Source organism: Phalacrocorax carbo, chromosome 7, assembly GCF_963921805.1.
Source record: "Phalacrocorax carbo chromosome 7, bPhaCar2.1, whole genome shotgun sequence".
NCBI classification, from domain to species: Eukaryota; Metazoa; Chordata; class Aves; order Suliformes; family Phalacrocoracidae; genus Phalacrocorax; species Phalacrocorax carbo.
This window is the reverse complement of record NC_087519.1, coordinates 20,287,105-20,313,222: the sequence shown is the minus strand read 5'-3', so window position 1 is coordinate 20,313,222 and position 26,118 is coordinate 20,287,105. Positions and strand designations below refer to the sequence as shown.

The window sequence follows — 26,118 nt, the reverse complement described above, 5'->3', positions numbered from 1 at the left end:
TGCTTTTATTTTGTGACGTTTTAATTATTATTGCTTGTAATAATGAGCCTGAAATGGTGGTGATTGAGTAACTAACTTACTTGAGTAACTTCTCCTAAGATGGCAGTCTTACAGGAAATAACAACTTAAAAAAATTTTTTTGTTATTTTGGCAATATGTTGGTCTCGTTTCACTCCTTCAGTGGACAGCATATCTTTGAATCACAGGATAAAAGATTAATGTGCTATTGTGTGATAGAATTCTGATGTTAAATAAAATTAAGTGGATGTTTTGGATCTATCATGTGCTTCCCCCTGCCACTGAAAAAAGTATTTTCTGTACTCTAATTTTAGGTCGTAATCGAAACTCTGTCAGTAGGAGCAACTATGCTACTTCCTCCATTGCGAGAGAGAATGGAGTTGCTACATTCTCTTCTACCCCAAGGTCCTGATAGATGGGAAAGTTTATCAAAAGGACAGGTAAGGGCAAGTAAAAATATGATGTGCTTTGAAAGCAGTTGTAGGCTGGGTTTGTTTGATTTTGTTTGTGTTTTTATGTTTGTTTTTTTTTGTTTCTGTTTTTGTGGGGTTTTTTTTGTTTTGTTTGTTTTGTTTTTGTGGGCCGGTTGTTTTTTTTATTTGCTAGAACATTTGGCACAGTAAGGTGAGCCTCGTTTGCGGAGTGTAGGCATGTTATTGGTGAGATCCAGTGCAAAACCCAACTTAAAAAAAACTGGTAGCCTGGCTAAATGAGAATCTAGTGAAGTAAGGAGCACTACATGTTTTCTCAAGTGAAGCTTGATGACAGAAAGGTTAGTAATTGTGTTAGAGTAACTAGACAAGTTTGAAAGTTAGATATTTTTGAATACTAGCCTGATTTAACAAGTCTTGGTAACACAAGATTAACTGTTTTCTGGGAAGAATACTTGTATAATGCTTTTCCTCATTTTATCCTACTTTGCAAAGATGACTGGAATATTCCTTTTTGCCTTTTTCTTTCCTGGATGTAAAGAACAGGAATTAATGCAGGTTAAGACACTTGCCCAGTATCCTACAAATGGAAGGAAAGAAGTTCAAGGAACATCTGTTCCTCTCCTTGAGGGAAGTAGGAACTGAGGCTTCAGCAGTAGTCCTAGGTTAAAAAATGAGAGAAACTATTATTCAGTTCTGTACATGTAGGATCCTGGTCAAATCCTTTTTATAAACTGTGGAATAGACTGGTTTACACTGACTGAAACTATGAAGAAGAATCTTCTGATTCTAATTTTCTAAAGATTTCTGAACACTAGTATCAGTTCAAACTAAAACCACTGACAATTGCTACTGTGGAGCAAGTTTAGGATTTTCAGGAATCCTAACAGGCAACACTGGGAAACAATACTGAAACTGATGGCATTACTCTGCATCTGCCACCTCCCTTGGTCTAACATATGTTTGCCCTGCTTTTTACCCTGGCTGCCACCTCCCTTGGTCTAACGTATTCTTGCCCTGCTTTTTACCCTATTCCTTTTTCCTATGTGTAGATTAGAATAATTGCTCTTGCCCCCAACCACACCCCCCCACACCCCCCAAAAAAAAATCAGATAACTAGAACAAACTGGAGAAAGGATTTGGTCCAATGTCTAATCTCTCTCTTAATCTCAGACTTTTACTAGGTATGATCATATAATTCAGTATATTTATCTGTTCTCCAATTCTACAAATCTTTAGAAAAAAATGGATTTTTTTGGTAAAGTCCTCCAGCTTATTTTCACGTTTCATTAGAGTATTTTTATCGTGTAACTATGCCTGATGCTTTTTTTTTCTTGTTAGCTTATTATTTTATCTTCGTTAACAAAGAGTGTTCCTTATGTCTAAACATTTTTCCGTAGAGAATGCAACTGGATATTATTCTGACAAGCTTGCAGGATCACACCCATGTAGCTTCCCTGCTTGGCTATAGCTCACCATCTGATGCCACAGAAACTTCCTCATTATGTATCAGCTATGGAAATATCTCTGATCAAACGTATGCTGTCCAGAGCAGTCATCCGGATACTCATCTAGCTGAAATCTTAATGAAGACTCTTCTAAGAAATTTGGGATTTTATACAGTATGTATAGGCCTTGGATTTATTTATTTATTTTCAAAATGGTAATGACTTTTGAATACTATAGAAGGGTTAGTTGTTTTTCCCCACTTTCATAAAATGGTGCTTTTTGTTTATCTAAAGTACCATTGCCCTTTGTATTTGTCCTGAAGTGGACTAAAATAAGTTAAATCATCTCTAACATTATGGATCTAATGTTGTTATAGTGGTATTTATTGTTTAACTTGGCTTATGTAAATGTAGATGGTTTCATATCAGACTAAAGTATTTTATTGCTCTTACTTTGGTTTCAAAATATTTTGGAAGAATGTAACACATTAAGTAAGTAGATTGTGTAGAACCCTTTTTGTCGGTATAATTTCAGCCACCAGAGGAACATAGGCAGACACCAGAAATGTCAATCTGTTTAATTAACTTCACTAGGATAACTACTTTATAATAGTTCAGCAAGTACAGGTCAGCCATCTTACTCTACATAGTGTGTCAAACAGATTGTTGTTCTTAGCTGCATAGCAGTAGAGGCTGATGAAAAGTTTAGGGGAATGTAAAAGCAAGTAATACCCTCACCTTTTTATTCAACTAGCCTAATTGTAACAGTGGAAAGAAATCAGATGCTTTTACTTCTCTGGCATAGTATCCCGGTCTCCTGAGGGTGAGGGCTGGTAGTTTTTTGTTCTTTTCTCTAAACCTCCACCAGCCATCTAGATTGAGCTATCTACTTTGAATTTTCTACCTGAAACTAACTCAGTTTTTTCGGTAGAATTCAGAAGAAAGTCAAGCAGCAATCTACCATTTGCTCCTTTTATTGCCATGCTAGATAATGCAACGAAGGATTCTAATCTGAAACATTTTATGTATCAGCCTGCAATAAATTCTGAAGGGTTATTACTTACTTTAACGTGTTGTGATTTGTGGGTCAGGGTGGGGAGTGAGCTTTTTCATCCAGTTATCCTTGGTGAGTTGAATGAAAAATATTTCTGCATCTGAAAATACACTTTTTATAATAGAAATGTTCGCCTGACAGCTAACACAATTGCTGTAGTGACATTCTAAACGATTGTAGTTTCAAGTTTGGTTATCCCGTGATCCACTTGACATTACCCAATTCCTCTGATAATCTCAGGTGCGCAAGGTAAAGGTAAAAGAGCTTATTTTTAAGGTGATAATGAAGTGTTATAGCATTTGAAGACAGAGTTAATTGCTCTTTTTTTCCCCCTTTTTGTCTTACTAGGACCAAGCCTTTGGAGAACTGGAAAAAAACAGTGATAAATTTTTACTGGGTACATCATCATCAGAAAACAGCCAGCCTGCTCATCTTCATGAGCTTTTATGTTCACTGCAGAAACAGTTGCTGGCTTACTGTCATATCAACAGTGTTAGTGAGGTGCGTGTCCATATTTTTATCATTGGGGGGGAATTAATTCAGTATGCATGAGCGCCAGAATGTTGTAAGATTGCTGAGGAGATCTTCTGTGTAGGTGAAAGCTAGAGAGATTTAAATAATGAACACCTTAAATACATTTACAGAATTATTCTTCTTTTTCGTTGTTTGTTTCCTTCTAGAATTCCAGCAGTGTGGCACTGCTTCACAAACACCTTCAGCTTTTATTGCCTCATGCTACAGATATCTATTCCCGTTCTGCGACACTGCTTAAGGAAAGCTCTTGGAATGGTAGTGTTGGGGAAAAACTGAGAGGTAAATGTTCCTTGAAAAATCAGTAATGGTCGCACCATAAGCTTAAGGCAGTTCTTGTTTGTTTAGATCTGAATAATAAAATACCTTATTTTCCCTATATCTGCATAAAGTAGACATTCCAAGTCTCCCCCAATGGAGGAGATTGAGAGTCCACCCCAGGACAACATCTGTTTCATGTTTTTGATATAACATTTTGTATACAGGAAAGTGTAGAAGTAAAATAATGAATGGATTAATAATTATTAAACAAACCCCCCAGTTCAACATGTACAGTTGAAACATTTTGAGACAGCTGAGATACTTATACGCAGTTCTTTCTGACTTGTTAAATTGTGCTTGGAATATAATTGTATTCTGAATTATAGTTTGGTGGTTTGTTTTTTTTTGTTTGTTTTTTTGTTTTTTTCCTCTGTAGATGTAATTTATGTATCGGCTGCCGGTAGTATGCTTTCTCAGATTGTCAACTCATTATTGTTACTGCCTGTATCAGTAGCTCGGCCTTTGTTGAGTTACCTGCTGGATCTGTTGCCACCTTTAGATTGTCTTAATAGACTGTTGCCTGCTGCAGCCCTTTTAGAAGATCAAGAATTACAGTGGCCACTTCATGGTAGGTGTAATAAATAACACTTTTAATCTGAAAAATAAAGAATGGCATGTCACCTTTTTGTAGTGGAAGTTTAACTTTCCCTTTAAAGATGGTGTGCTTTTTTTAAGCTAAGTGTCTTGCTATATCTCCTTTTCAAATTCTTAAATATATTAACATCCTTGCTGTGAATATTTTGAGCTGCAGGCAAACTTCTTTATTCTGTCAACCAGGAATATATACTGATTTGGGTGGGAATCCAAGAGCAGTATGGGAAATATATATTGAACTGAAAATACTAAGCTTGTAATACATTAAAATACCATTCTTTACTTGTAAAAGAAACACTGATTTTAGAATCATAGAACTTCAAGTTGGAAGGAACCCATAAGGATCGTTGAGTCCCAACTCCCCGCACCTCGCAGGACTGCCTAAAACAAAACGATATCACTAAGAGCATTGTCCAGACGCTCCTTGAACTCTGGCAGGCTTGGTGCCATGACCACATTCCTGGCAAGCCCGTTCCAGTGACTGACCACCCTCTCAATGAAGAAGCTTTTCCTAATGTCCAACCTGTGATTCCCCTGACACAGCTAATAGATAATTTTGTCATGATCTGTTTACTTTCATGCCCAAATTTTACTTTTGCTTTCCATTTCATGGTGTAATAGTATTTTAACGTAGAATCGTGAATTACCTGCTAAATTCCTGAACAAGTGCCACCAGATAGTCTTGGTGACAATGAAATAGAAATATAAAAATAGAGGTAAAGCAATCAAAATTTGTGGTAGGAGGTGCTATACTTGTTTGCCATCCATTGAATTTTTTATTAATATTTTTGGCAAAGTTTTCTGTTTTTATTAAGGGCTGTTCCAGTTCGTAAGTGTATCATTTATCTATATGTATTTATCAGAATGCAAAGAAATATGTATTGGACAAAATAGGTGCTTGGGCAGAGTTTAAAAGGGCCTTTACTTCATTAAGAATGAACAGTTGTACCGTGAATGGTGATAGCCTCTCCTGCTGCTGAAGATATAATGTTAAGCTATCTATTTGCATGAACGGCTGTTTCGTCCGTTTGCAGGTTGTTGATTAAGGGGCAAATCTGCTGTTAACTGGGAAATATTAACAAGATCTGCCATTAATTTTACTAATTTTGGAATTGTTCTTAGCATCTAGGCAACAGTGACTAACTTGACAATTCATTGCTAATGTGTTTAGGTGGACCTGAATTAATTGATCCTGCTGGAGTGCCCTTACCACAGCCTGCCCAGTCTTGGGTATGGCTTGTTGATCTAGAGAGAACTGTAGCTTTGCTTATTGGGCGGTGTCTTGGTGGCATGCTTCAAGGACCTCCAGTGTCCCCTGAGGAACAAGATACAGCCTATTGGTTGAAAACTCCACTTTTCAGTGATGGAGTGGAAATGGATATTCCTCATTTAGGTAAGCTGTTAAATGCAAGTGTCTAATTGTAAATATTTGTGTTCAGTTTTGAAATTTCTTATGATGTTTGAATAAGTCTTTGTACTTAGGATTTGTCTTTCAGCATTTTTGGCTATTTACTTAGTAATACAAAAAGTTGGAAAATGGGTACTTAATCGCTGTTGTTTACAAAGTGTTTTGTAAATGCATACAGAAGAAAAATATCTGCCACTTTCTCGGTGAAAGAAGTAACACAGGCTTCACTGAGTTGATTTAAAATGTTTTACTTCTAGGTGCTCAGCTTTTAACAGACACACCAGGGGCTTCATTGTTCATATTTATTGCTGGAAAAGATTATCTTAAATTGTATTCTACTTACAAAGTGGAATTTTTATTAATTAGAAATAATACTATTAACAACAAACTTCAATCCTTCTGATCTACCAGAAGTGTTAACAGGACTAAACATTAGTATCTCTAGTCACTGATTCCTATCTGAGTAATGCACTTGATTCTGCTTTTCTGTGGACTGTTCCTCTTAGTTCACATCTCCTTCTACTGACTTATTTACAAGAGGGATTATTTTGAAATGGGTCCGTTGAAGATACAACAGTTGCAAGCGTATGGCCATATAATTCAGGCAGAATTAATGATACAGAACTATGCGGTTGAAGCAGAGTTCGATACTGCTTCTAAATCTTCATGTTTTACGTAAATTGTAACATTGTCACTTTATTCCTTATCTAATGTGAGTTTGTAGTCGGGCAATGAGGTGTCTTAATTTTTTTTTTTTAATGAAGTAGAGAGCGAAAGCTGTTTTATATGCTTTTAGATAGATGCATGTAAACCTCAAAATTTGTGGAGTTTAACTTCTTAAGTATTTCCCTTCTATTAGACAAATGCATGAGCTCCTTATTAGAAGTGGCCCTATCTGGAAATGAGGAACAGAAGCCATTTGATTATAAACTGAGACCTGAGATTTCTGTCTATGTTGATTTGGCCTTGGGTTGTACAAAAGAGCCAGCAAGAAGCCTCTGGATCAGTATGCAAGACTATGCTGTTAGTAAAGGTAAGATGTTGAAAATATATGTGTACATGTGTGTGTGCGTTTGTGTGTGTTAAAAGCATACCACATGCTTCAACTCACATGCCTAGCAGAATCTGATATTTTCTTTGGCAACATTTTGGATATTTTCTTTCAGCAACATGATAAACTTAATTCATTGCCATGTTCCATGGTCTGTCTTTTGCTTTTTCTGTTACATATTTTTGACATCGATTCCAGTGTTTGGCAAACATGTAGCTCAATACTCTCTTTCCCTCCAAACTGGAAAAAAGAGACTCTTGTTTGCTTACTCAGTGGTTGGTGTTTCTGTTTTCCTATTAGAGCAGGGTGAAACTCGGAGTTAAAAAGAAAAATGATGGGGATGAGATCAGGGAAGGCAAAGTAACTTGCAAAATATGCTAGGAATGGGACTAAATATCTTGTTTTTCAAGTCTTTGGGAGGTTGGCCTTATAGTATTAATGGTTTTTCATGGTTACTGCCTAAAATCTGGGTTCCTGCTCAGGCTTCTTCCCCAGGTCTCCTTTTAATGAGATCCACTAAACAGTGAGGCTGTACTGTAACTCTCTATTGGATCCAGAGATAATTTTTGGTAGCTCTGGCCAAGCTAGGCCAGATGAGGAAGACAGGACATGGTACTGTGTGCCTGTTGAGATCAACATAGGGAATTCTGTTGCGGAATTCCATTAAAAAATGTTGGTTGTCTGTTTGCAAAATCCGAGATCAATGGGCTAATATGTATTATTTTGGTTATGGAATTGGGTGTGTTAGGAATTGATGTTGTTCTGCTCTGTTCACAATGCAAGCTGACTAAAAGTTGTATGGTGACAGTTAGCATAGTGTCAGATGCAGTGTAACGGAACTTGCTGAGGAGCAGGCATGTTAGACTAATCTTTATGTGGCCAGGTAAGTTTTTCTGATTTCTCCAGCAGCTTGCAAGTATTCATAGATAATATTTCATTGAAAAAAGCTATGAAGATACCTGTAACAAAGTGGGACACTAATATTTTTTACCCCCATAAAAAATTATGGTGCCTTGTGGAGGTTTGCTTGGCAGTTAGGTTATTTTACAGTGGAATCACAGAATCACGGAATCATTTAGGTTGGAAAAGACCTTTTAAGATCATGAAGTCTAACCGTTAACCTAGCACTGCCAAGTCCACCACTAGACCATGTCCCTAAACACCACATCTACACATCTTTTAGCTACCTCCAGGGATGGTGACTCAACCACTTCCCTGGGCAGCCTGTTCAAATAGTAGAACAATGTTATTTTCGTAATGGTTCTTTTTAAGGTGGGGAAAAATAATTTCAAAATTAAAAAGTCAGTTTCTGACAATGCTGGATGAACCTTAATTTTGAGACCTGAAAATGTCTCTTGGTAGTATTAGCAGTGAAGCTTGTGCTTGTGTTAATAGTTGGATTTCCGACTGGACATAAGGGTTTTTAATCATAAGTGAAATAATTCTTGAATGTGGACTCAATCACATGTAAAAGAGCAGAAAGTCTCAAATATGGTGTGTTTCTAAATAAGTTCCATGTAAATCAGTGGCTCAGTAAAGAGAAGAGCTTCAGTTCAGTATCCTTGATTGCAAGAGAGTTGCACCCAAAGTACAGCTCTTTGAGTCTCTGGTGGCAGTTTGTGTGCTTGCCCTTGGCCAATTGTTAGACTCAAGTACCTTGAGCAGATCAAAACACATTTGTCTGAAGCAATGTATTTGTAAGTTATTGATGCTAAACTTATTAAGCATTAAAACTATTTCTAGATTGAAAGATTTAAATGGGTGAAGATTTTTTTTTCATGATGTCATTGAAAATATATTTGTTGGAAACAGCAGCCAATTTTGATGAATCCTTTCTATTTTCAGATTGGGATACTGCAACTTTAAGTAATGAATCACTCCTAGATGCTGTGTCCAGATTTGTTCTGGCAGCTCTTCTGAAACATACAAGTTTACTTAGTCAAGCTTGTGGTGAGAGCAGGCAAGTAACTTAAAGATGCTTTTAAAAGTTCAACTTCAGTTTTTAAAAGAAAGTTTGTATGATGTTTTTCTCTTTTGGGTCTCTTTTTTTGTAGGTACCAGCCTGGCAAAGCCTTGGCAGAAGTGTACCGTTGTGTATATAAAGTTCGGAGTCGCTTGCTTGCCTGCAAGAACATGGAGCTTATTCAGACTAGATCATCCTCAAGAGACAGATGGGTAAGATTGTAAATCTCTCTTCAGTTCTTCAGGCTTTACTGTGTATTAAGAAAATATTACATAATGTTAGTTTCATATATGTTGCTTGTATTTTTGTTCTACCTTGTTGAAGAACTTCCAGGAATTTTCAAATGAAAATGGGCAATGTATAATTAGGAGTCCATAAAACTGTAGTACATGCGGTATTAAATCAATTGAAACAAATGAGTGATTGACAATATTTGACTCAAGCATAGCCTGAAGCCGGCTTTTAACTGTAAACATAGCACTAGTTTGATATACCACAGAAGCTTTCAACTTAGCTGCAGATTGCTTAGCTATGTTGAATAGGCCACAGCTTAGTCTGGCTGCCATTCCTGAAACCAACTTGGTTATCTGGGCCTCTGATCTCTGTCCCTCTCTGTACGTCTCTCTTCCCCTTCCCTGCCTTACTCCACCCTTTTTCCTTCTTCCCTGGCCAGATTCTCATTTCACTCTTAACATCATTTTACAGCTACTGTTTCCTCCTTTTAATTAATATTAAGGGGATATGTGTCTTTGCCCCTTCCTTTCTCATGCCCTAACATATTTACAAGAGATTCAGTGCTTCTGAAAGCATTGGATGTGGTGTGTGTACACAGGACAGTATGCATACCTTAATCTTGGTGGTTCTCTGGCTTACTGAGCATACGCATAATAAATGTGTTGCTTCATGTTATAGCTGTTGTGTATGCTCACAATCAGGTGCTGTGTACTGTGTGTGTGCAGTAAGTTCAACTACTCCCAGAAATCCTCAAGCTTATTGTGCAGATGCAATACAGCAAATTAAATGTATGCAGTAGATTTGTTGCTTCAGGGAGATCTCAGATTTAATACTCTTGGGGAAAAAAATAGCTGGTTTGCATTTGCATAGTGTGCACAGGCTTAATGATAGAATGAGGAGAGCAAATAAGAGGCATCAGAAAAATGGTGACTGTGGTCTGCTGCTACCAAGACCTTCTGTTTTTTCAGAAAGGAAGACTGCCATGAGAGGGCAGATGACTTGTGCCAGTGGGATGTGTATGTCCTAAGAATTGTAGGATTAATTACCTTCTAATGTATTCCAAAACCACTAATGTAACTGTATGTTTTATATTTAAAGCTTTGCTGTCTTCAGATTGTCTACATCTGTTTCCTACATTAAAAATTGTCTGTTAGGTTGTAAGTACTGTGGTGATCAGCACTTTTATCCTCAAATTGAAGGAAAGCATAAACCCAAATACATCAACTCAATCAAAATAATTTTTTAAATTCAAAGCCTAAAACTATTACTATTCTTGTGCATATCATACGCTAACCTTGGGGTGTGCATCTGTTTAATTTCATCAAAATAAAAGGGAGGAAAAGAACTGCAAATTCAGGACCATTAATAATAAAAATGGGAGCATATTTGGTGTCACTTTAACAAAATCATATCCAGCCAAGTATGTTTTATCATATTCATGTCCTTTTTAAAGGGAGAAAATTTTATGAGACAATAGCATGTGGTTGCTAAAGGCTTTGATGCCAAAATGTCAAAGCCTGAGTGTAGAGTCTATGCAAGCATTACAAGGAGACGTTTTTCTGCAAATAATCTGAGTAATAGTTATTAAAGGGAAATTAAATTTTCTAACTTATGTATTTAAAGCCTTGAATGTAAACAGCTGTCTTTGTTGTTTATTTCACAGAGTATCAAAAGTATCTTCTTGATAGGAAGATAACTTATTAAATACCTATGTCCTTTATGTTCATCTTTCATTTTAGTGAGGATTAATTTAACTGTATATATGTTTTTTTTAATCAAGATGTTAGATAACCAAGAATCTGCTGATGTTGATACTCAAGAACATTCTTTTACTCGTACGATTGATGAAGAAGCGGAAATGGAGGAGCAGGCAGAACGTGACAGAGAAGAAGGACACCCAGAACAAGAAGATGAAGAGGAGGAAAGAGAACATGAAGTTATGACAGCTGGTAGTAAGTACTAGTTACATGTGTCAATAATGTAATGTGCTTTGGAAGGACAATATATTTTTCTCTCGAAGAGAAAATGGTGAAAATATTTAGAAGATTATGAAATATTTGCCTGGATAAACACTGTGAGGAGTGTATTTTTATAAAATTGTGTAGTGTTTTTATTGGGTCAGAAAAGTCTTTTGACACAAGGGAGTGTGAATACTGGGCAAGTGGCCTGCCTTTATGGGCAATTCTCAGGGCATCTGGCATATACCAACACGTCTTATATGTGCTGTCTACGAGACTAATAGGTTTCATATTGTTTTCTCTAAACTTCTGTTCAATAGATCTCTGAGTTTTCATCAGTATTTATATATAGAATTTTTGCTGTGTTTGTATGTGTTCTTCTTGTATGTAATAAGCTTTGAAGGGTAATGTTATTCTGAAGTTTGGATACAAACCTGCTGTTGTAACAGTGGGCTGACTGAGTTGGAATTCACTTTATCTTTTAATATTTCATCTTGAATCTATTGAAAATGTGGAGGTTTTAGTCAAAGTTTGTCATTAGTAACACTATTTGCAATCTTTGTCACAGGTTTTCTAAAAAACCTGTTTCTTCAGAAGATAGCTTGAAAAAGGTATACTTCAAAGACTTGATATATTGACTTGGTCCTGTAATCAGGCTCAATGGGGTAGCTGATACTTAATTTTTCCCATTTTAGTGAAGCAACGTACAGTCAACACTCAGTTGTTTTTTTCTGTCATTAGCCTAACAATATAATAGAAAGTTACTGTAGAATGTATGTAGCTTTAAAAATGAAATTGGCTCACTTGAAATATTTTTCATAGATACATAATGGTTTTTTTTCTTTTCCAAATATTGTTCCTCCAGATACTGTTAGAAGGCTTAACTTTTTCCAGCCTCTGCTGTCATCACTGTTTTTCTCACAGTTGTTTATATCACAAAATGACAGATTGGAAGGGACCTCAGGGATCAACTACTCCAACCTTTCTAGGAACAGCACAGTCTAGACAAGATGGCCCAGCACCCTGTCCAGACGACTCTTGAAGATCTGCAATGTGGCCGAGTCAACCACTCCCCTGGGGAGATTTTTCCAGTGGTTGACTGTCCTCACTGTGAAAAATTTTCCTCTCGTGTCCAATTGGAATCTCCCCAGGAGCAATTTGTGCCCATTCCCCCTTGTCCTCTCCATGTGACTCTGCGTAAAAAGGGAGTCTCCATCTTCTTTGTAGCTACCCCTTAAGTACTGGTACATGGTGATGAGATTCCCTCTAAGCCTCCTTTTCTCAAGGCTGAACAAACCCATTTCTCCCAGCCTATCCTCATATGGCAGGCTTTTCAATCCTTTGATCATCTTGGTGGCCCTTCTCTGGACCCCTTCCAGCCTGTCCACATCCTTTTTGTATAGCGGGGACCAGAACTGTGCACAGTACTCCAGGTGTGGCCTGGCAAGCACCGAGTAGAGTGGGATAATGACTTCTTTGTCTCTGCTGGTGATGCCCTTTTCGATGCAAGCCAGCATCCTGTTGGCCGTCTTGGCTGCAGCAGCACACTGTTCGCTCATGTTGAGCTTTCTGTCCACCAGGACCACCAGGTGCCTTTCCACAGAGCTGCTGTCCAGCCAGGTGGATCCCAGTCTGTGCTGCACTCCCGGATTATGTTTTCCCAGGTGCATGACTGTACACGTCTCCTTGCTAAACCTCATAACATTCTTGCTGGCCTACTCCTCCAGCCTATCCAGATCTCCCTGCAGATCAGCTCTCCCTTCTGGAGTGTCTACTTCCCCACTCAACTTGGTGTCATCAGCACACTTCATCAGGCTACACTTGATCCTGTTACCCAGATCACTTATAAAGACACTGAATAACATTGGGCCCAATATTGATCCCTGGGGACTCCACTAGTGACAGGTTGCCACTTGGAGAAGGAGCTATTTATCACCACCCTTTGGGTGCGGCCTGTCAGCCAGTTCCCCACCCACTGCACAGACCACTTGTCCAGGCCATAACACATAAATTTCTCCAGGAGGAGGCTGTGGGGGACCGTATCAAAGGCCTTGGAGAAGTCCAGGTAAACAACGTCCACTGCCCGCCCCATGTCAACCAGGCAAGTCACTTTGTCGTAGAAGGCCACGAGGTTTGTCAAGCACAATCTGCCTTTAGTGAATCCATGCTGGCTTTTCCCAATCACGTGCTTCATTTGACTTGTGAGGGCCCCCAGGAGGATTCGTTCCATAACTTTCCCAGGGATTGAAGTAAGGCTAATGGGCCTATATTTACCCAGATCCTCCCTCGAGCCTTTCTTGTAGATAGGGATAACATTTGCCTTCCTCCAGTCCTCTGGGACATCCCCTGTTCTCCATGACTTCTCGAAGCTTATGGAGAGTGGCCTTGCAATGATGTCAGCCAGCTCTCTCATCACCCTTGGGTGGATGTCGTCAGGGCCCGTTGATTTGTAGGGGTCAAGCTCCTGTAGTAATTTATATACTAGAAGGTGTACATGTGTTACCTGTTCAGTAGGTGGAATATACTTTTACTGCTTGATATGCAGTTATTCTGGACAAATGCCCAGTGTTCTCAAGTTCTACCTGGACATGGATTCTAGGTACAATAAAGGAAATGTATCCAGAAATATCCAGACAGACAGTAGTGTTACATGCGTGAATATATAGGAAGATGATGACTCTTTTACTGGAGATCCTAAGGGAAGCTGATCCTGACATGCAGAGTTCAGTTTGCATCCTTGATGCCTTGCTGCTTCTAACTATCAATGAAGGAAGTGTTTGGGTTTACCTTTGCCGTTCCAAAGGGGATCTGCATCTTTAAAACTAAAATGATTAAGTCGAGAGCTTTAGGTCTTTGGACAGATGATGTGGTCTCTCACACAGCTTCTTTAGAAGGATCTGGCACCTAAGACAACATCAGAATTAAGCAAAGTGAAGGTGAAGAATTTTGATAGGATCTTTATTGTACTGACCAAAGCTAATAAAAGCCTCAAACTGTTTTGGTATTGAATTACAGATATGCTGGTGTCTGGAATACAGATTTATAGAAGCATTACTTTATATATATCTGCTAAAAGGCAAACATGAAATCATCTCTTTCTCTTCGATGCTATCCAAACAGGAGTTAGGTTGCAGTAAGACATCGAAAGAATGTGTAGTGTTCTGTCAACTAGTATTGTCGTCTTTATTTTAAACTTGAAATGTGTAAATGCTTTGTTTAACCTGTTTGCATTACTTCTTTTATAGCTTTGTATTACTAATGTATTCTTTTACTGTTGGAAAAATATTCATTGTTCTTTGTAGCGGGCAGTTTTTGGCCCAAGATGTAGATGAATATTTCATTATGTGTAGCTTTGTCTAGGAGTTAAGACCTTCTTTTTGTGTTGCACGTTACAGAAATATTTCAATGTTTCCTATCAGCCCGTGAAGTAGCTCGCAGTCGGGATCGAGATAGGATGAACACTGGGACAGGGACTAGACTTGATGATCCACCTCCTCAGTCTCAGCAGGAACGAAGAATCAGTACTGATCTTACGGAAGGTCAAGATGTGTATACTGCTGCATGCAACTCTGTGATCCACAGATGTGCCTTGTTGATCTTAGGAGTAAGCCCTGTTATCGAGGAGCTCCAGAAACGAAGGGAGGATGGACAGTTACAGCAACTTCCCTCTACTACTCCTGAGGGGATTGGACTCATGACAAGGTGGGGTTTGCTGACTCTTACTATAGTTAACTCATCTCTTCTTCCTTGATAATTGATAAAATAACCTCAGTTTTCCTCTGAGGATTCTTAGAATTTATTTTGAAGAAGATTTTGCCCAGAGCAGTGTTATGTTTTTGTTGAGAATAGTGATTTTTCTCAATTTTCCTTGTCCACATTAATTAAGCTGTAACAAGAATTTTATTCTATGTGGACCATATTTACTTTCCAAAGTTGGGCTTAGTGATAGATAGTAATGAAGCGCAGATCATCAGGTGTACAAATAATCTGAGGTAATTGGAAAAATTAATTCTTTTTCCTGAGATGTCTTTATGTGCTTGGATTGTTTTATAACCATGTTTGTATTTTCTTGAACTTTTCCAATGTCCTATACAGTAGTGTCCGAAAAAAGTCTGTAGGATATGTTTAAAAGCAAAAGTTTCAAAGCCTGTTATGAAAAAGGTGTCATTCATGATTGATTTTTATTGGCATGTGTAAGACTATTTTGTTAGGTATAGGATAACAAAATAAAGCCAGACAGCTCACTGAATTGGAGAAGTGTGTAACTTAAATAGTATAAGTACTACATAATGTATTTTAATTTTCATAACCTGAGGTGTTCTTGGTAACACAGTTTTATTCTAAACTTGACCCATTTAAACTTTTATTCTAGAGGTCTTTGTGTGTGTGTGTATTAGTATATAACACAGGAATTGGGTAGCTGGTGCTACCAGTGAACTCCTGAGTCTACTTTAAGCTTCTAGTGTGCAGAAACTCTGCCCTGATATTTTAAATGAAGATATTGATGGAGAGTTCAAAAGGAGATTATATATATTCAGTACCCTTTTATTCTTTTTGCCTCTTTTTGGAAATCTAGTCCCTAAAGCATGGGTGGCTGCCTCTGTCATTATCAAAGTGGCTTTCATCTCTAGCATATCAACTTTAGGATGCATTTTATGGGTGGGTTTTTAATAAGTTCAGTGCTTTTTCACCTACTTACTCTGTCTCTGTTTTCTTGTCCTCTTAGCTCAGCAGAATTTCTATATACTTTATGTAATACTTACCAAGGCACTTGAATGATCAGTCATTTGAGGTTGCCATTTGTTCAGTTGATGAGTAAGGGTGTTAAGAAGTAGCAAAGTTTACTAATACCCTTTGTAAGCATAATAATTGAAGCCATCAGATTACTTTTCTGCTCTTTGGTGTGGTCTTGTGATGTTCTGTGGGAGTTTGCTCCCAAATAAAACTGTGGTACCTGCTAAATTTTACTATCAAATCTTACTTTTGCCTAATACCAGTATTTTGTTTCTCTCTCTCACTCTCTGTGTGTGTCCATGCATGCATGTGTGTACACCTGAAGCAGGAGTGAAAGTCTTACTGCAGAAAGTCGCTCAACCCATGCAAACTCAAACTACAGACTGATTAAGTCAAGAAGTGAATCTGATTTATCTCAGCCGGAATCAGACGAGGAAGGTTATTCACTGGTAAGTAAACTAGCATTATATATTTAGAAATTGTAAAAATATTTAGGTGGGAAGTACATCTTAAACATTTGTTTAGCACTATGTTTTAGTGTAGAGATCTCTTCTAATAACCACCATTGTTAAGAGAAAGTAATGGTGGTACAAAATCAATTGAAATTATTATAGCTGTTAATTTTCTAACTTTTGTGGGTGAAGCCTGCAGTTTAAATACTCAAATATTATGCACCACCTAAGTTCAAGTTCACCTAAAGAAATGAGGCTTTTACTGATCTTTTAATCTAGAGTGGAAGACGAAATGTTGATTTGGATTTGGCATCATCACACAGAAAGAGGGGTAAGTTTTATTGTTTACCTACTGAATATTGACCTGAAAAATATGTTAGTTTTTCTTAAGTTAAAATGTGTTTGCAATTAAATACAGTACATAACGGAAATCAGGATGTTAAAACTGAGTATAAATACTGAGTTTAAATACATATACAATAATTCTTACCTGTTGTTTGTTGTGCTAAGTTCTGTTGCTTTGTGGCTTGGTTGTAGTATTTCCTAGGTTATAACTATTCTAGTTTCTAGAATTGCAATGTTCTTATGAAGCAAGTGAGGATTTCTGAGAGGTCAAGTGAATTAGGAACTTTCTGTTTTCACTCGAGTAACTTCAGGAAGGAAAAATTGGCAGAGAAGTTCAGTATTAAGTGGAATACATTACTCATGTACTAACAATGAACTTTTAACATAAAATGTGCTTGAACATGGAGAACTCGTATCCAGAAAATACTGCTTCAATATTTGCATCCTTTCAATGCCAGCACACCTACAGAACCAAGCAACCACTTCTTTTGTTAGTCCAATATAAATCAGATTTTTAGCTTTTTACTGCATTTTCTTGCTGCTTCATTCAGGGGAACCTCAATGAGCTTCTTCACAGAAGGTAGCGGAGGGAGCGAAGAATGTTTGTTTATAGAGAGACCAAAAATCCCACCACTCTGGATGATGCAGAGTGTCTGCTAGAATCATGACCTATGTCTGTTGTATCTGTAAAAACCTTGGGAAGAGGGTTAACAGGAATTAGCTTGGGTTATGATATGCTTTAATTACAGAAGCCTTAATATTGTTAAGTAATGTAAGAGTTTTCTACTTCAATAGCCTTTGTTATTAAGCAGAGAATTGGGAGGTTGCTTGCGATTTGAAGTCTTTTGGAATTATAAAGCAAACTATCAGTGGCAATGCTCATTACACTTCAATTTGTAAACAAGGTGGAAAAGAATTAGCTGCAGATGGATAATCAATTGAAACAGTTGAGCAAGTAAAGAAGTTTACTAGAGCTGTTCATACTGTGACAGCAGGATGTTTGTTGGCATTCTCAGTGTTAGAAGATCTGATAGCCTCTGTCGGCATTCTTATCTGCAGCGTATTCTTTGAAGCCACCATTTTTAGCTTTGCCATGAATCTGACACTGAACTCTGCACTCACTTTCCTTTATAGCCTAAAAGTAATCCATGAAATCATCTTGGGTTAGATCTGAGATACAGTGTATCTTATGGATTACGGTTCTTGAACTGTTGGTTATACTGATGAGGTGGTTTTGGTCACGGGCTCCAGGTAATAAGGAATAATGCAATAACAGACTTTATCAACGAACCAGTCTATAGAAGCTTTTTATTACAGAAGAATGTTCTGCACCAGGTGTGTAACACTGAGGAGAAACAGGGGTAAATGCAGTTAATTTAGCCAGAACCTAAAGAAGCTCAAATAGCTCATTTGCAAATTGAACACTGACAGCATGTACTGATACCTGTTTTCTGGTACTGGAGAACTTATTTTGCTGTCCCAAGGTACTTATTTTGTCTGGTTTTGAGAACTGGAAGTCAGTTAGCATACAATAATTAAAACTTTTGTACTTGTGCTGAATTATATTTATGACAGTTTTGGTTGATACCCAATACTAGACTCATCCAGTGAATGCAGGGTGCATTTAGAGGGAAACATTCCTGATACTTAGATCTAGGTCAGGAAAAGATCTACAAAGGTCTGTGTGATCAAGTGGATGAGCTGTTCAGCTCCATGCTATTTAAGGGCTTTCATTTCTTATGAAATACCTGGTTTTGTGAATCCTAGTTATCTTCTAGAACTGAAGCATGCCTCAGTGTTTGGTGAAGATGTAACTTGCAGCCGTTTTGGATTGTCCACCCCCTGTAACATAACCAGCACACTGAAGTGCTAGAAATATTGCAGTACCTATCAATGATGTTTTGACTGGTAAAAGCCCTTCAGTTTAATCTTTGTTCTTGCGGTATGCTGTGAGTAATAAGGGGAACATTTATGTTCACTGTTACCTCAGCTTGAACGTAGGAGAAATCTGAATTCTTACAGCATATTTGTGTTATGCTGTGCTCCATCCTGAGTGGCTGGCAAAAGAGATCAAGGAGTTCCATCAGAATAAGCTATCTACATTTGAATTGGCTACATTTGTTAAAATGGAAGCATTAGAAAAAGCCTGGTTTCCTGTTCATGGCAAGGAAACCACTGTAGAAGAGATGACCTACAGAAGACTCCAGCATTGTTCCTCAAGATATTCTTCAGCTGGATTTTGAAGTGCCACCAAGGTCAGATTCCCCTGAAGCAACCATTAGACATTTTAGTGAGAAACAAGCAGCGTATTTTTATTTGTTAGGGTTTTTTTGAGATGTTCTTTCCAAATTTGTGTTTGTACCTTGTGCTCCTTCCACATATGATCTGCTTTTGAGTGGAAGATGTGGAAGATTTTATGTCCCTCTGAGCGAGGAGGAGAGGAAGGAAACATGTATACTTTATAGATGCTAGGGAAGATCTCTATTTTGAGTACAGAGCATGATCATGCATTACAACAGAAGTGTACATGGGAAACACTTCTCAAATTGCAATTTCCTGAAGAGATTTCCTTCTATTACTGTTGTTTTTTCCCTGCAGGCTATGCAATTTTGGAGACTTAAAAGGGAATTTTCACTAAAAAAATTGCCTTAATATATGGGCATGAGGTTCCTCCCATCTCTTTTTAACAAGTTTACTAGAATTTACCCATACTACTTGTTACAGGGCCACGGCCACATATGTTATTTCCAGCTGAGGTTTTGTAGGGTTAATTTATCCTCAACTATATGCAGAGTGTTAGATCCTTGCAAAGTTGTCAAAATAACGTAGTGTGTATAAGGCATCGGTGAGTGGTTCTTTTGTAATAGACAAGAAGGTAATTCCCTCTGGAGTGGACTGGCTTCTTTTAGAACTTTTCTTTATTGAATGCACCAACTCATTATTGAAAATTCAGGTCACATTTCTGTAATAATTGAATCTCACTGTTGGTTATGATCTGATTTTTATGGTATGAAAGCTGTTCCTATTCATAAACTGCAATATCGAAAACTAGCAGTAGAAAAACTACTAATACTATAAGTTGTTCCTACAGGCTTGCAGATGAGTACGGGAGGAAAGCATCCTCTCCTTACTCAACATCTTAGCCACTCAGTCCAATCTTTAATCTAATTGCCTTCTTCCTTCGTTTATTTTATCGGTTCAGAAATATGACTGTTGTATTTCTACTTCAGCCTGAGGATCCTCTGAGTATCTTGTTCCTTGGTATTATTTAATTGTTTCTTAATTAGTAAACTTTTCCTTCCATTCCTGCAGAAAAAGTCTTTTTCAATACTTTTGCCATAAGGGTTGATGAGCATATGATTCTTTTCCTCTCATATCTGAGCTCTTTGGGATTTTGTTGTTGCTTAGATTTTCAATTTTGCAGATCTGGAGGGTGTGCCTCAAAATATCGTACCTATTCTGTACAGTACCTGTGGGATGCTGTACACTGCATGAAATACTTAACAGTAAAGAATGTGCATTTATCAGTGCCATCACAAACATAGTTGCAGACAGGTAAATGAGTGTCCCTTCAGTCTTGGGTTTTCTTACTTTACATAAATATTAATTCCATTAATTTCAGTGTGCTTGTCTGTTCTGTAGTACTTTACTAATGCAATTGAGCAACTGAAAAAAGCAGCAAGTTAAATGAAATCCAAATTAAATTGAAATAATTTTGTGTACCTGTAATACTATGAGTTCTGCATTTTGAAGTTGAAAGAACGTGTTTGAGTAAGGGATGTAAATGTGTCTTGGTGTATACATGTAACTGTGTTACAGTGGGTATATTATTTTTTTCCCCTGAAAAGAATGTGGAGAATTTAGAAAGTCTGTTACCTAGGCTATACTAATTCAAAACAAGAGTAAGTATTTTTTTCCCCAAACTTTGCTGCTTGATATGTTATTGTATTGATTGACATGAGACTGGTCATTTAAGTCTAAGTCAGAATAATATGAGGAAGAGATGTTATGAATATGTTACCTTCTGTTTCAAATGTCTGCTTTTGTCTTCTGATTCTTGTGTGGTGTAGTGTATTTACTCCTTTTTGGCCAGTTGAGCCCCAGAAAAAAGAAGAGCTTCAAGCAAGTAACTGATGGCATGTTTATTTTTTTTTGTCTCTATAGCTTCCCTACATATTTTATGTTTTACCAAGTATGTATTGCAGCTGTGCCACATTCATTTAGAAAACTCATTATTACAAGCTGGCTTGTAAGGACAAGTAAACTTTTTTTTTCCCACTGTAAGCTTAATTCTTATGTGCAACTCTATTCATGTGATTGTAGAGGCTTATGGAAGTGCTAAGCTGCAATCAATTCTGTGTAATTAATATTACACAGAATCAAGCTAAGCTCTAATATACAATCATACTTTTGATTCTTCTATTGATGTTTAACATCTTCAAGGAAAAAAAAATTTATTTTGTTTCAGATTTGTGTGGCCTAATTCTTAAACGTGTTTACTTTTGAAGTATACTACTTTGACCTCCGACATCTTTATTTTTAAGCTCTATACTTCTAATTATAACTTCTGTTGTTTTACATTTAATCTGTATCTCATAATTGTTGGACTTTTCTCCTAATTTGAAAAAATTTTAAATTGTTCTTACATTTAAATGTTTCTGCATTTAATACTAAAATGATTAGCTAAGACCTCATCTTTTCTTATAAGATTTATTGACTATCAAAACTAAATTTTCATCTGATGTTCTGTTAATTCTTGAAAGGTCTCCTAATGCTTATGATGTAAGACATTGGAATTGCTTTTTGTTTCTTTACAAATCCTTTGATTCTGTGCTGTGCTTCATAGTGGCATAGTGTAGCGTAGGACAGGTAGAGGATAGGAAACTAATGTCACTTTGGTATGCTTTAAGCTCTCCTGCTGTTGAAAGACTGTAGGGATTAAGGAGGCTTTTGAAATAGTTGTCGCTATGTTGGCAACATTTTGTGGTCTTGGTAGTCGTTCAGCTACGGTTCCTGTAGGAAATCTGAGACTTCATTTATCCTCTCCCTTGAGCTCTGTTCACCATGCATATACTAGGAAACTCCTTCCTACATGAAACTGAGTATTTTAGCACCCTTTTATTCTACTCTGTCCTATTTATCTTATCTTTCTCATCTGCCACTTCAGCATATAACTTAGTTTTTAATAGAGAGCTTTAAAATAAGTATTATAAGAATTAATACTAAAATTAGGGTAAGGTAACTAGTATCCAGCTGTTACCATTGGAACCCACTCTCACTGATGAAAGAAAGTTTTCAACAGGTGAATTTCTATGATTTTGTGTGACTTCTTCCTGAAAATGGCTATGCTTAATAATGTTTGAAGCCAATACCCTGCAGACAGATTTGAAAAAATGAGATGTTAATGTAGATTTGTACAAGTACTGTGAATGGGTTGTGATTCTCCAAATTATATATGTAGCTCATGGTGAACAACATACATTAATATTTAAAAAGTCTATGTAGATTATTTAAGGTAATTCAAACTAGAATTTCAAAGTGAATTTAAACATACGTTAGGTTTCCACATAGGTCTCCAGACATTACCTATCTATACAGATGGGAAGTTCTTTTGTGCAGAGTCTGCCTTCTTGTAATACCTTGCATAGCTCCAAGTCAACTAACAGCATTTACAAAAACAATAAAATACCAACTTCTGTGTTGATATGTATATTTAACTGATGCGTATCAGTTAACTGCTGATGAAGGTATAAATCCAGTGACATTGCACTCATTTGTGCCAGGGATAGAGTCTAATGAAACTCTCCTGGAAATGAGATCAAATGTATGGTGATACATAAGTGCCAGTACTGCAGATTGATGACTGATGCTCATTTGAAGGAGTACATTTGTTACTGATGGTAAAGTTTCAGGTAGTGCAATGACATGCTGATGTAATAGGAAATAGACTTGTGAAATTGCCAGGTGATAAACATACAGATCTAATACATGCTGTAGATAGTATTTAATATACAGGTGTCTATTGGTCTTGAATCATAACAAAATAAATTATCTCTGTTAGTTCTAAAATAAAAATTTTCTGTTCCCTTTTGCAATTCTGTAAATATTTCATCCAAAATAACATTGTGCTTTTTCAAAATGATAAAATACATAGTGGCTTGATTAAAACCAAAATACACTCTTGGCTTATGGTTAGACCTTAAAATAAATATCCAAAGTGCACAATTTCTGTTGTAGCAGATTTTTTCTTTACTATTTTGTCATTTAGCTGCAAAGCATTTTTATTCAGTGTTCTAGCTTAAAGCTGAGCAGTTTGAGTGGCTTCTATCTTTTTTGTTTTTTCACTTGGCAGCGTGTTGCAATACTGCTTAACATAAGTAAAAGAAATACAGCCTTTCCTTTAGGGAAATCGCTGTAAATTTAAGTCAAGAATTTTGCTTGAAGTTGCTTAATGCATGGTATAATTAACATTAATATCCATTTTCCACCTGTATGAATAGCAGCAGTTCAGTCTTTACCTACTGTCAAAATGTGTTACCTGGTGAATTGGAATTTATGAGACTTCATTTTGTATATCTTTAGGAGCAATACACAGTCAAGTGGAACCTTTAAGTGACTCATGGGCTCGACTAAAGCACAGCAGAGATTGGCTATACACTTCCTCCTACTCATTTGTTGAGTCCAATTTTGATCTCTCAAGATCCCTTGGAGTTCATACTTTGATTGAAAATGTTGTCAGCTTTGTAAGTGGAGATGTGGGAAACTCGCCAGGATTTAAAGAACCAGAGGAAAGTATGTCCACCAGTCCACAAGCGTCAATAATAGCAATGGAGCAGCAGCAGTTGAGGGCTGAGGTAGGTTTCAGTTTTATTCAGTTTTATTATTCTTTGTACACTGTGGTTGGTAATTTTGTGGATTTTTTTATTTTTAAAAACATTGTCCAAATTCTGTTTATGAAGGACATTTTTCTTCTCTTTTCTGTTAAAATATCTTAACTGGAACTGGGAACTTTATGCAAATAAACTCTGAAACGAAACTTAAAGAATTCCCCCTTTTTTTTAAAAAAAAAAAAGTGTCTGTGAGAAAACAGCTACCTCATTTCTTCTCGCTTACGGCTGAAGATGATCTAATTCTAATTTCTAAGGATACTTGCTCCTTACTTAATACTGTCTTTTGTCTGCCTTTATTTTTAGCTTCGTCTGGAAGCACTTCATCAGATTTTAGTGCTTCTATCAGGGATGGAGGAAAAAGGCAGCATGCCGTTAATGGGAAGTCGTCAAGTACCAGGATTTCAATCATCTTCATTGCTTACTTCTGTTAGACTACAATTTCTTGCTGGCTGCTTTGGTTTGGGCACTGTGGGACATGCAGGGACCAAGGGAGAGAGTGTAAGATTGCATCACTACCAGGTATATGTACTTCAGTGGTTTCTGCCGTTTCAATAACTGGGTGATAAAAATGTATCAGTCCTTAAAATATTTATTTATTTGACCCAGGATGGTATCAGAGCAGCCAAGAGAAGTATTCAAATTGAAATCCAAGTGGCTGTGCACAAAATTTACCAGCAGTTATCTGCTACATTAGAAAGAGCTCTGCAAGCTAATAAGCATCACATAGGTAAGTGAAAACCAGATTTGCAAAATGTCCTCTAGTAAACAATACAATAGCTCATATGTTTAACAAAGCAGGCTTCGATATTAGTGACCAGAATTCACTGAAGTATCTGTCTGACTTCTTTTCCTGAGAGAGAGAAGCTTTTTAACTTTTTCTGTCTTAATTTTCTTCAAATGTTAGCCCTTTTTATTTTAAGACTTTTAGGTATTGTCAACCTTTCTATTCCACATACCACAATCTTCCACAGTCACCCATGTGTTTTGTGCTTCAAAGTGGTTTTCAGATTTTTCAGGGATAAGCAATTTTCTGAAGAGATGAAAAGTTTCCAATCTTTTTTTCTTTCATTCAAATGAACTTTCTTTAAACCCAAAACCAAAGAACAGGGCATCGTGTCTGTTTTGGAAGCCCTTTCTCCTGGCCTTCTATACCCAGATATTGCTGTGTGCTTCTATCCTTAAGGGACAGCTGGAACTCTGCACCTCCTTGTGCCTTCGTACATGCACTGACTGAGAGCTTCAGTACAGAAGAGAGTTCTATAATTTAGTTTGTTGGTAGAGCCTGATGGGCATTCTTACCTGAATTGTTTTGTTGTTCACTTACAATTAAAATGGAATTGAAAGACATTTCTTGAGAATTGACTTGAAGTACCAGTAGAAAATTAAGTATTTCACTCAGTTATCCTTATCAAGAGAGAAGATTCTGGTTTGAGATTTAGCCTCAGAACATCTACATCACAAACTAGATCACAAACATGATATTCTTCCTTTGACAACCTTGATATAGAGGTTGCATTGAGTTAAAGGGGGCTACGATGGTACATCAGAAAGACTACCTCAACGTGTCTGACAAAGAAGGCTCTACTCTTTACTTGATAACTTAATTCATTATATTTTAAAAATAATCTGCTGTTCTTCTGTCTTAGTATTCTTACTCTAAACAGCTTATTAATTGAAAACAACTTCATTTTAATTGTAGAAGCACAACAGCGTCTTCTGTTGGTAACAGTCTTTGCTCTAAGTGTACACTATCAGCCTGTTGATGTCTCCTTGGCCATTTCCACTGGTCTGCTAAATGTGCTATCACAGTTGTGTGGCACAGACACCATGTTAGGACAACCACTGCAGTTGCTGCCCAAAACTGGTATTTCTCAGCTCAGCACAGCTTTGAAAGTAGCCAGTACAAGACTACTTCAGATCCTCGCTATCACCACAGGGTACGTATGGAATGCTCCCTTGCATTAAGCAAACTTCATTGTGAAGCTTTTCAGCACCCTTTAAAAATAACTTTTCTTTTGTGTGAGCTTTCTTTAGGACAAGAAATGTCATTCAGAAGCATATAAGTGAAGGGGAGGGAAAGAAAAGAGTAGTCACATTATTCATAAGAAAGATGTACTTGAGACTGATACATATAATTGAGGAGTTTGGACCAGAATAGTTAGAACTGTATAGTCTATAAACAATCCATTCTACTACTCCCCATTTTTCTAGTTTGGCTTTGTATCTCGATCTGTTCAGTTGATATGATGAGGCTTTCTGTTGTGTAAAAGTCGTGTGTAAAAGTGATACCAATAATGGGTAGGGGTTCTTCAGAGCAGTACATTGTGCTTTATTTCAGAATAGAAAGCAATTTTTTGAGGAATACTGGCCTCTGCTAGACCGGGGACAGCATCCAAAATTCTGTCAACACATAAATTAACTCAAGAAAAAAGCAATGGAGAAAGTATTCTCTATTTAGAGCAAGAACAATATTTAATATTCAGTACATGTATCTTCATTTCAGTGTTCATACAACACATTGCATTTAGCTGCCGAATCCATTTTGTAGGAAAAAAAAAACAACAATAACCCCACAATAACAAAAGCAACAAAAAAAAGCCAACCCCAACCCACAAGAATACCCATCTTTTGAAGTTGCAGTAGGATTATGTTCAATTGACTAAGTTGTTCTTGTTCCCCTAGGAAG

At 37.1% G+C, this 26,118-nt stretch overlaps 1 protein-coding gene across 10 annotated transcripts in view; it reads left to right on the top strand.

Moving 5' to 3' along the window:
- Positions 1-26,118, top strand: part of HERC1 (HECT and RLD domain containing E3 ubiquitin protein ligase family member 1) — a 118,270-nt gene that overhangs the window by 41,181 nt on the left and 50,971 nt on the right. For 9 of the 10 annotated variants that reach the window (XM_064456679.1, XM_064456678.1, XM_064456680.1 and 6 more), the window contains exons 13-29: positions 333-458; positions 1,850-2,071; positions 3,300-3,452; positions 3,632-3,764; positions 4,180-4,371; positions 5,569-5,790; positions 6,665-6,838; positions 8,702-8,816; positions 8,911-9,031; positions 10,834-11,005; positions 14,407-14,713; positions 16,074-16,194; positions 16,477-16,528; positions 23,125-23,396; positions 23,736-23,951; positions 24,039-24,159; positions 25,132-25,369. In XM_064456679.1, coding sequence (XP_064312749.1) covers positions 333-458; positions 1,850-2,071; positions 3,300-3,452; positions 3,632-3,764; positions 4,180-4,371; positions 5,569-5,790; positions 6,665-6,838; positions 8,702-8,816; positions 8,911-9,031; positions 10,834-11,005; positions 14,407-14,713; positions 16,074-16,194; positions 16,477-16,528; positions 23,125-23,396; positions 23,736-23,951; positions 24,039-24,159; positions 25,132-25,369 — 2,957 coding nt within the window. The remainder of the gene's footprint in view (positions 1-332; positions 459-1,849; positions 2,072-3,299; positions 3,453-3,631; positions 3,765-4,179; positions 4,372-5,568; positions 5,791-6,664; positions 6,839-8,701; positions 8,817-8,910; positions 9,032-10,833; positions 11,006-14,406; positions 14,714-16,073; positions 16,195-16,476; positions 16,529-23,124; positions 23,397-23,735; positions 23,952-24,038; positions 24,160-25,131; positions 25,370-26,118) is intronic. The other variant, XM_064456685.1, reaches the window with a different exon arrangement.